General features: G+C 41.3%; 1 protein-coding gene across 1 annotated transcript; it reads right to left on the bottom strand.

Moving 5' to 3' along the window:
* Window positions 1–7,737: 7,737 nt before the first annotated feature.
* LOC132958417 (lymphocyte antigen 75-like) lies at window positions 7,738–10,702 on the bottom strand. Its single transcript, XM_061031229.1, has 5 exons — window positions 10,666–10,702; window positions 9,967–10,338; window positions 8,939–9,292; window positions 8,713–8,804; window positions 7,738–8,512 (listed from the first exon to the last, which is right to left on the bottom strand). The coding sequence occupies exons 1-5, from the start codon at window positions 10,700–10,702 to the stop codon at window positions 8,432–8,434; spliced, it is 936 nt and encodes a 311-aa protein (XP_060887212.1). The 3' UTR covers window positions 7,738–8,431.
* Between the last annotated feature and the right edge of the window lie 226 nt (window positions 10,703–10,928).

The raw sequence follows: 10,928 nt of genomic DNA, 5'->3' as shown, positions 1-10,928 counted from the left end.
TGTACAGCATGCTCACACAGATTTTGAGAAAAGTCACAGTTCCAGCAGCGTGATTCAAGGAGCTTGTGGCAAGGACTGCAGACAATTACTGACTACAGGAAAAGAGCCCATGTCTCGGTGAGTGCAGACGCTGCTCTGGCTGACGAACTGAATGACTTTTATGCGCGATTCGAGGCTAGCGCTAGCACTGCTAACGTTAGCATGCCAATTGATGCAGCCAGCAGGATCTCCGAGGCCGGAGCGGCACACTTGCACCCGCTCACTGTGTCAGAGCACGACGTGAGGAGGATACTGAGAAAGGTAAACACCAGGAAGGCTGTCGGGCCAGATGGTATTTCTGGCAGAGTGCTGAAGTCCTGTGCTGACCTGTTAGCTCCAGTGTTTACCACCATCTTCAACCTCTCCCTGAGTCAGTCTGTGGTCCCCACATGCCTGAAAAAAGCCATTATTGTCCCTGTAGACAGTCCCCGAAGAATGCCTCTCCAGCTTGCCTTAATGACTATCGCCCAGTAGCACTCACCTCAGAAGTGATGAAGTGCTTTGAGAGACTCATCAAGATGCAAATCTGCTCCTTGCTCCCTGAGTCTCTGGATCCACTTCAGTTCGCATACAGACTGAACAGATCCACAGATGATGCTGTCTCCCAGGTACTGCACACCACCCTCACCCATCTGGACAGAAGGAAGGGGGACTATGTGAGACTGCTGTTCATTGATTTTAGTTCAGCTTTCAACACCATAGTCCCCTCCATTCCAAGCTGATCAACCTCGGACTTAACACCTCCCTGTGTGCTTGGATCCTGGACTTCCTGACGAACAGATCCCAGGTGGTCAGAGTGGGCAGACACACCTCCAGCCCCTGCACCCTCAACACCGGAGCACCACAGGGCTGTGTCCTCAGCCCCCTGCTCTTCACCCTGTACACACATGACTGTGTGGCCACAAGCAGCTCCAACATCATCGTGAAATTTGCAGATGACACAGTGGTTGTTGGTCGCATCAGCAACAATGATGAGCAGGCGTATACAGGGGAGGTTGGAAACCTGACACAGTGGTGCCAGGACAACAACCTGCTCCTGAACGTCAGCAAAACCAAGGAGCTGATTGTGGACTTCAGGAGAGGATTGCAGAGGGATTACACCCCACTGAGAATTGATGGGACGCTGGTGGAGAGGGTGTGCAGCTTCAAGTACCTGGGGGTGCACATCTCTGAGGATTTAACATGGACAGCCCACATAGACAGTCAGGTGAAGAGGGCGAGGCAGCGCCTCTATCACCTCAGACAGCTAAGGAAATTCAAAGTCTCTCTGAAGGTCCTGAAGACTTTTTATTCCGGAGCAGTGGAGAGTGTGCTGACTGGAAACATCACCCAGTGGTACGGGAACAGCACTGTGCGTGACCGAAGAGCCCTGCAGAGGGTGCTGAAGTCAGCAGAGCGTACCATGGGTACAACACTCCCCACCCTCCAGGACATCTTCACAAGAAGGAGCACAGCCAGGGCAAAGAGGATCATGAGTGATCCCCACCACCCAGGTAACGGACTGTTTACGTGGCTACCCTCTGGCAGGCGCCTTTGACACATCAAGGCGAACACAGAAAGACTCAGGAAGAGCTTCTTTCCTCAGGCTGTCCGGACTGTTAACTCCACTCTCCTCAGTTAAAAACAAAACAGAACTGTGACTACATGATGCACACACACCACACATTCCAATCTGCACATTGCACTTTGACACCCTGGACACTTTACCCTGTTTACATATTCTATATTTTATATTTTGTACATTCAAATAATTATTTTTTAATTTTTACATTATATTCTATTTTACTGGACCCTGGACACTTTACACACTGACACTTTACACTGTTTACATTACTCTATATTTTATATTTTGTACATTCAAATAATTATTTTTTAACTTTTTACATTATATTCTATTTTACTGGACCCTGGATACTTTACACACTGACACTTTACACTGTTTACATTACTCTATATTTTATATTTTGTACATTCAAAGAATTCTTTTTTTATTTTTATTTTTTACATTATATTCTAATTTACTGTATATATGTGTATTAATAATTTGAGTGTTTATTGCATGGCCTTGCGGAACAGTCCTTACATTTCACTGCACATCTGTATGAGCATGTGACAAATAAAAATCTTGAATCTTGAATCTTACGGAGACAACAGAATTAAATCTCACTTGTTGTGGCCTGTTTGAAAGAAAGGAGTAGTACAACTTGATTAAAAAAGGGTTCACATCTAGCTCAACTAGTTTTTTAAGAAGAAGAAGAAGGCTGGATTGAGTTAAAAGCTGAGCTAAAATCAATGAAAAGCATTCTGGCATATGCAGCAGGGCTTTCGAGGTGCTTCAGGACAAGATGCATTATTGTTGAGATGGCGTCACTTGTGCTACGGTTTTTTGTGTAAGCGAATTGGTAGGGGTCCAGGGATGGCTCCACCTCCGTGCGTAGCTCCTCTGTTATGAGTCTTTCCAGTGATTTCATAACATTTGAGGTGGTAATCAGGTGTCTCAGGTCTTTCAGCATCATACACCATCATTGAGGTCTGACCCAAGTGAGGTTGATCAGACCCCGGCTAGCTACTGTCTCATGGCTCTCCTCTTGAGGCCTTCTCTTCCTCATTGGTCGTAGTGCCTATGGCTCTCTGCTTCCTCTTTTAATGCCCCAGCAGGTAGGCTCTGGCCAGAGAGCCAACCACCTCCATCATGTTCAAATGCCTCTTCCAAGCAATCTACCCACAGGACTGTGAGCTCCAGCAGCACAGCTTGCTTGGTGGACTCTGATACAAGGACTATGTCCTGGTTGCAAGGTTCTGGTTGTGATATGGCTGGGGAACCTCTGCTGTGGTTTAAGGTCCAACAACAGTTTCCAGTCTCTTGCTGAGGTCAGCTTGCCTACAGGTGTTCTTTGAGCTGGATTTGGCGGCTCTCCTGTGGGTCTTAGAGAATAGGGGCCTTTTCATCCACTCTACTCTTCCACTGATGACTTCAGCTATGGTCTTCAGACCCTGAGCATGCCACCATTGGTACCCTCCCTCTCAAAGTGCCTTTGTACAATATTTGTTTATTGAGCTATTTAGTATGTAGCCAATGGAAGTGTTATCAGAGAGACCAAAGTGGACATGTGCCATAATTTGGTGTCTTTCTTTAATTCAATCACTTGGTAGAACAAAAAATGAATCTATAACTGTAAGTCCCACTAGAAGGCTTTATTGGAGAAATGACTAAATTATGCTGTAATCATAAAACAATGGACTTGAGATGCTCCAGTCTATTTATGAAACCAGGAAACATTTAAAAGGCACGATGTTGGGTCAGTTATCATTAAGAAAAAGTTTTAGAACAGCTCCCGTTTAATGATTCATATAACATTAATAAAAAATGTACTTTATATTTTACTCCATTTTAGTCTACTGATAGTTTTTCTACCTTTCTGTTAATGACAAATTGAGCATATCGTTGGTTCAGTGTTAGGTGGGGGGTGTTTCTTCTGTAAATGTTTAACGATGAAACCGTAAAACAGACTGTTGGTTATTTTGGATTTATTTGGCAGAGGTCAAACAGAACAGCAACAGGGTACAAATAGCTGACAAACTTTTCATTTTAACAGTCTTGCTTATAGTGGAGTGCAAGAAGATCTAAGAAGATCTTAGATCGTGAAGGATTGTAATGTGTTGACGATCTGCCAGAGAGATCGTAGAACCAGGGTTAATGTGTTTATTCTATCATGCTGCAGTTTATACTCCCACACAGACATGTCTCCCCCTCCCCTTTGTTTTCAAATTTTTCCAAACCATCACTGCGTGAGAAACAGTTACCTAATCTACATCGTTTACACAGTTATGGTTTGCATCTCGGATAACGACACAACAAACTCTTTCAACAAGCCCGAGAGATGTTATCAGTCTGCTGAGAGTCAGACAGAGCGGAGCTCAGACAGACAGTCAGTGATGGGAGATATTAACGCGTTGTTTAAAATGTTGCTGCCTGTGTTTTTCTGCTCTCTCTCTCTCTCTCTCTGGGTTTTTAGAAGTTACTAACAAGCCTCTCCACCTTAAGCTCACCTGTTGTGAAGAGAAATCCTAGGATATAGGCCTACAACATTATGAAACGGAGGGAGTTGATCATATAAGCGAGGTCCGGACCTCGGTTGTTAAAAATATATATATTTTGAACAGTACAATAAATGATTTCCCTGTAATGATTCCCATGCATGCTGCTTGAAGTGATGTCAGTCAGCAGCTCTTTCTCCTCTCCTTCAGTGTGCAACAGGCAGGTGAGCATGAGTAACCATGGTGACCGTCTGTTATGTATGAGTGAGTGAGAGAGGACGACACATGTCAAGTTTGTTAATAAAGCACATTTACAAAATTCTCAACTTGACCAAAGTGCTATAAAACCAAGGTAGAGAAAGAAATGAAAATAAAATCCATATTAAAGAAGAAGAGTACCCACAAAGAAACATGAAACCCCAACAAAATGAAATGTGAGAATAAAACAAATAAGAGAAAAGATTAAATCCATAAACAGAATAATTGGTCAGGCCATTGGTTCGTTTGTGTATCACATTTACAGATCTCATCAGACTGTTGTCATATTCAGTTCACAGAGCACCACGATGGAGAAGTTCTGGCTGGGTCTCTTGTGTCTCTCAGGTCAGTAAACTCTGTTTAATTATAACTGCTTATTTTGTTACAATCCACAATGTCTTCAGTAATTAAGTGTTTTAAGGGGTTGTCTTTATGATTATATTGGTTGGTCTGAAAAAAATGTTAACCTTAAAAATTCAACAAAAAGCAATATAAATAAATCACTGAGTGGCTTTACTTGCCAGATGTGGTTTCATTTTTTTTAACTATAAATGTTGGCTACAAGAAGCCAGTGTACATATTATTTTAGTTTGACAACTTTATCTCCACATAAACAGAGAAACTTTGCACATTTATAGTTGTGGTAAAGCAGCTTTATATCTGTCTATTTACTCTTTACTGTATGTGTGTTCTCCTCACAGGCTGGAACATCTCCTCATGCCTTCCCTCTCAGTACCACTATGTAGCTGAGCCTATGACTTGGACTGAAGCTCAGACCTACTGCAGAGAGACGTACACAGACCTTGCCACTGTTGAAAACATTGAAGAAATGGATCAACTTCTCTCCACAGTTCCATCTCTGCTTGATGAACATTTTGTCTGGATCGGCCTGTACAGTAAAATCGAGTGGAAATGGTCAGACGGCTACACAGAGAGTGGGGCTGATTATAGGAACTGGCACCCTGGAAAAGAACCTGACTTTCACGGAGGTCAATTCTGTGCTCAAACTGGAGATAGTGGAACATTGTTCGATGACTTCTGCTCTCTGGGATATTATGTTATGTGTTACACAGGTAAGAGAGCAAGAAACAAGGGGCATGTCCGGGCTGTTTTGCTTTGATTGGCCCAACTTGGGCGCTGATTTATGAAGGAGTGGAATTAAGTTTTAGTGCACGCACACAGAAATAATAGGGTCGGTAATCTTCTGGTTAAAACATATACAGTCCATCAAAACTTTGATAGAGGACATACTGGCTGCTGCGTTGTTGTCAGAGAAGCCAGCACTTCAACATAGCATGTTTCCTTAAGAGGAGATATTGTGGAGATTGTAAGGTCATACAAATACTTGGGCACATTTTTGGACGACCAACTCAAATTTGATGTCAACACTGAGGCTATTGTAAAGACGGGGCAACAGAGAATTCACCTTTTAAGGAAACTGAACTCAGTCAGTCCTGTAATACTTGCTTTTACCAGTCTTTTATTGAGAGTCTCCTTTGTTTTTCTTTTATCTGTTGGTTTCACAAGCTCTCAGTTAAAGACAGAAACAGCTTTACAGGAATTGTTAAAATCTGTTCTAAGATAATCGACGTGAAACAGAGAGATTTAAATTCCTTATGTACCAGCAGATCCTCAGAAAGGCTGAGAGTATTTTAGCCTCTTCTGGTCACGCAATCTTTAGAGAATTTTGTCTGCTGCCATCACGTCTGCGTTATGTTTTACCTGCCTGTAAAACTGACCGCTACTCAAAATCGTTCATCCCCTCTGCGATCAGATTACTGAATGCTCCTTAACAATTTTATCTTTTGGCGCCACAGATCTTCTTTTTTCTTTTATTTATTCTTTTATTTGAATGATCACTCTAGTGTGTTTTCATTTCGTCTTCAGTCTGGCTGACTTTTAATCAGTCTGTCCAATATCAGTGTCCTTTATCTATGTTTTAACTCCTTGTGTAGGCTAATCTGTTGCTTGTACGTCAACTTGTCTTTGTTCGTGTTTCTTTGTCATGTGTACGAGCTGCTCCACACCAATTGCCTCAAGAGGGATTAATAAAGTTGTTTGAATTGAATTGAATTGAATTAATGTCTGATCATATAGTAAGGTCATTTAACGATTTAATTCATTATATATCTCACATATCTTTCTTTCAAAGAGGTTTATTGAACATTTTACTTGGATTAATCATTTCCTTTTTTTTCTAACTCTAACTGCAGGGACACAACAGGATCCTGAGTTTGTCTTTGTCAATGAAATCATGTCTTGGTCCGATGCTCAGAAGCACTGCAGGGAGAACTTCATAGACCTGGCCACTGTGAGGAACTTCAATGACACTGAGAAGATCCTGAGCTGGGTGCAAAAAGGAGGCTGGGTATGGATTGGTTTATACAGAGATCCTGACATTAACTGGTCTAATGGGAGTCCCTCCACATACACATACTGGAAAGGCAGTTCAACTCCATTAGGCTCCATGAGCGTGGTTTGTGGAGCTGCGGAGATGCCGACATCAGGAAGATGGATTTTGTCTGACTGCAAAACTAAACTCCCGTTCGTTTGCTACAGCTCTCCATGTAAGTGATAAACTGACTTTCACTTGAACAAAGAGATTGTAGAATTAGATGATTATAATTTATGCTACACTGTCATTAATTGTAATGAAGCAGTAACTCAACAGCACAGTTTCTTCTTTATTTCTGCATGACAGCAACACAGCAGGTGATAAAGCTCAGGATGAAGCCAGAGGACTCCACTGTGGATCTGAATGACCCTGCTGTGAAAGCAGACATACTGAAAAAGGTGAGTCTCCAAACTTTTTTTAGTAAACTTGAATTGCTTGACCAAGTGAGTGATGGGGGAATTTCTGTCTTCATTTGTGTGTTTGTTTGTTTGACTGTGTTTCTATCCTGTTAGCCTGCCAGGTGAAACTAATGCAAGCTCCCAGCAACAATACAGATTTAAGAACATGTTTAGAAATTTGTTTCCATATGTATCTTTCAGCTCCAGAACAGGCTGAAGGAGAAAGGACTGAGTGGAGTCACCCTGAAGTGGAAAGAGCAGCCTGATGGGAAAGTTTTCTACATGGAAGAAAAATGTTCTCAGAAGAAAAACGATGAAAACTTTAAGCTCTGCACATGAAATGTACCCGTGTTTAGCTGCACAGTAATGTGTGTTATCAATGTTGGATGATGATTCTATCTGAGACATGCATTACAATAAGTGACTAAGGCATTCAGTGTGATAAATAATTATTTAAAAAGTGACTTTACATTTTTTAAAGTTTGTGACCCCTTAAGTGACCCCTGAAATGTTTTTGTTCCTGTTGCTGGGAAATTAGCCCTTATCAATATCAGCGTTAGTGTGTCATTAATTTGTATTGCCATGAATAGATATACCTGTGTCGTGGATTTTTCTGCGATTAAATGAAGATCTCAAGTCAAAGATTTGTCTTTGTGTATTTTATTGCTCAAGCATAAAAGGGTTCTTTTGCAAAAGGGGGAAACTCATGCAGGAGTGACAATCAGCACAAATGCATAGCAGAGTCCCGCTCGGGAGCGGTTACATCAAGACATTTATACCAGACGGTGCAAAGCAGGGCACTCTCATAGGTCGACATGGGTCGACCAATGTCGACCTATGTCGACCTGTGGCACTCTCATTGGTAGACTCAGGTGGACAGGTGATGTAATCTGCCTAGAGAATAGTTTCATGACACCTTATAAGGTGACGGTTGCTGGTCATTCAAATCAGACGACGTTTATGGTTCATGTTCCGGTCATTCAAATCAGGTGACAGTTATGCAAATAGGGTGTCGTACAAGCCAGATGTGTCACCTGTTGAACATATATTTTTTTCCATTACACCTGCTTACAGTTACCAATGGGGGAAAGGGGATACAGGATCGATTATAATCTGGATCTGTTATAATCTGTGTTCTTAAAAAACTGTGTAATGTTATAAGATTTGTGTTTGTTTAGAAGACTGTTTACTTTAAAGTGAATCTCTGGCTTGCATGAGGAGGAGAGACGGTAAATGAACAGCTGTTAGATAGTACACTCATCTTGACACAATGCTCTGATTTATGTTGTGACATTAATGCTTTTTAGCTGACATCTGTCTCTGGAATGAGGGTTGACTTCAGGGTGACTCCACTCAGTCCTTTCTCCTTCAGCCTGTTCTGGAGCTGAAAGATACATATGGAAACAATTTCTAAACATGTTCTTAAATCTGTATTGTTGCTGGGAGCTTGCATTAGTTTCACCTGGCAGGCTAACAGGATAGAAACACAGTCAAACAAACAAACACACAAATGAAGACAGAAATTCCCCCATCACTCACTTGGTCAAGCAATTCAAGTTTACTAAAAAAAGTTTGGAGACTCACCTTTTTCAGTATGTCTGCTTTCACAGCAGGGTCATTCAGATCCACAGTGGAGTCCTCTGGCTTCATCCTGAGCTTTATCACCTGCTGTTTTGCTGTCATGCAGAAATAAAGAAGAAACTGTGCTGTTGACTTACTGCTTCATTACAATTAATGACAGTGTAGCATAAATTATAATCATCTAATTCTACAATCTCTTCGTTCAAGTGAAAGTCAGTTTATCACTTACATGGAGGGCTGTAGCAAACGAACAGGAGTTTTGTTTCGCAGTCAGACAAAATCCATTTTCCTGATGTTGGCATCTCCGCAGCTCCACAAACCACGCTCATGGAGCCTAATGGAGTTGAACTGCCTTTCCAGTATGTGTATGTGGAGAGACTCCCATTAGACCAGTTAATGTCAGGATCTCTGTACAAACCAATCCATACCCAGTCTCCTTTTTGCACCCAGCTCAGGAACTTCTTGGTGTCATTGATGTTCCTCACAGTGGCCAGGTCTATGAAGTTCTCCCTGCAGTGCTTCTGAGCATCGGACCAAGACATGATTTCATTGACAAAGACAAACTCAGGATCCTGTTGTGTCCCTGCAGTTAGAGTTAGAAAAAAAAGGAAATGATTAATCCAAGTAAAATGTTCACTAAACCTCTTTGAAAGAAAGATATGTGAGATATATAATGAATTAAATCGTTAAATGACCTTACTATATGATCAGACATTAATTTAATTCAATTCAATTCAAACAACTTTATTAATCCCTCTTGAGGCAATTGGTGTGGAGCAGCTCGTACACATGACAAAGAAACCCGAACAAAGACAAGTTGACGTACAAGCAACAGATTAGCCTACACAAGGAGTTAAAACATAGACAAAGGAGACACTGATATTGGACAGACTGATTAAAAGTCAGCCAGACTGAAGACGAAATGAAAACACACTAGAGTGATCATTCAAATAAAAGAATAAATAAAAGAAAAAAGAAGATCTGTGGCGCCAAAAGATAAAATTGTTAAGGCGCATTCAGTAATCTGATCGCAGAGGGGATGAACGATTATGAGTAGCGGTCAGTTTTACAGGCAGGTAAAATATAACGCCGACGTGATGGGTTTAGGGTTAGATGTTTTAACCAGAAGATTACCGACCCTTTTATTACTGTGTGCGTGCACTAAAACTTAATTCCACTCCTTCATAAATCAGCGCCCAAGTTGGGCCAATCAAAGCAAAACAGCCTGGACATGCCCCTTGTTTCTTGCTCTCTTACCTGTGTAACAGATAAAATGATATCTGTAAGTGCAGAAGTCATCCCAAAATGTTCCACTATCTCCAGTTTGAGCACAGAATTGACCTCCGTGAAAGTCAGGTTCTTTTCCAGGGTGCCAGTTCCTATAATCAGCCCCACTCTCTGTGTAGCCGTCTGACCATTTCCACTCGATTTTACTGTACAGGCCGATCCAGACAAAATGTTTATCAAGCAGAGATGGAACTGTGGAGAGAAGTTGATCCATTTCTTCAATGTTTTCAACAGTGGCAAGGTCTGTGTACGTCTCTCTGCAGTAGGTCTGAGCTTCAGTCCAAGTCATAGGCTCAGCTACATAGTGGTACTGAGAGGGAAGGCATGAGGAGATGTTCCAGCCTGTGAGGAGAACACACATACAGTAAAGAGTAAATAGACAGATATAAAGTTTCTCTGTTTATGTGGAGATAAACTTGTCAAACTAAAATAATATGTACACTGGCTTCTTGTAGCCAACATTTATAGTTAAAAAAAAATGAAACCACACCTGGCAAGTAAAGCCACTCAGTGATTTATTTATATAGCTTTTTATTGAATTTTTAAGGTTAACATTTTTTTCAGACCAACCAATATAATCATAAAGACAACCCCTTAAAACACTTAATTACTGAAGATATTGTGGATTGTAACAAAATAAGCAGTTATAATTAAACAGAGTTTACTGACCTGAGAGACACAAGAGACCCAACCAGAACTTCTCCATCGTGGTGCTCTGTGAACTGAATATGACAACAGTCTCTACTTATATCACTGACACTGATATGCAAATCTAAAGAAATTCAACACCAGCTCCTCATCCCAGCTGTGGACACAGTCAACAATCCAGTTTATCTTCAAATACACTTTTGATAATTTTAAAGTTAATGAACCAAGTTCATCCGTTCTTTTAGACCTGGATCGGTAAATGTGATACACAAACGAACCAATGG

This window comes from Labrus mixtus, chromosome 23 (genome assembly GCF_963584025.1).
Source record: "Labrus mixtus chromosome 23, fLabMix1.1, whole genome shotgun sequence".
Classification (NCBI taxonomy): Eukaryota; Metazoa; Chordata; class Actinopteri; order Labriformes; family Labridae; genus Labrus; species Labrus mixtus.
Note: the sequence above shows the minus strand (reverse complement) of the source record. Positions and strands in the feature narration are given on the sequence as shown.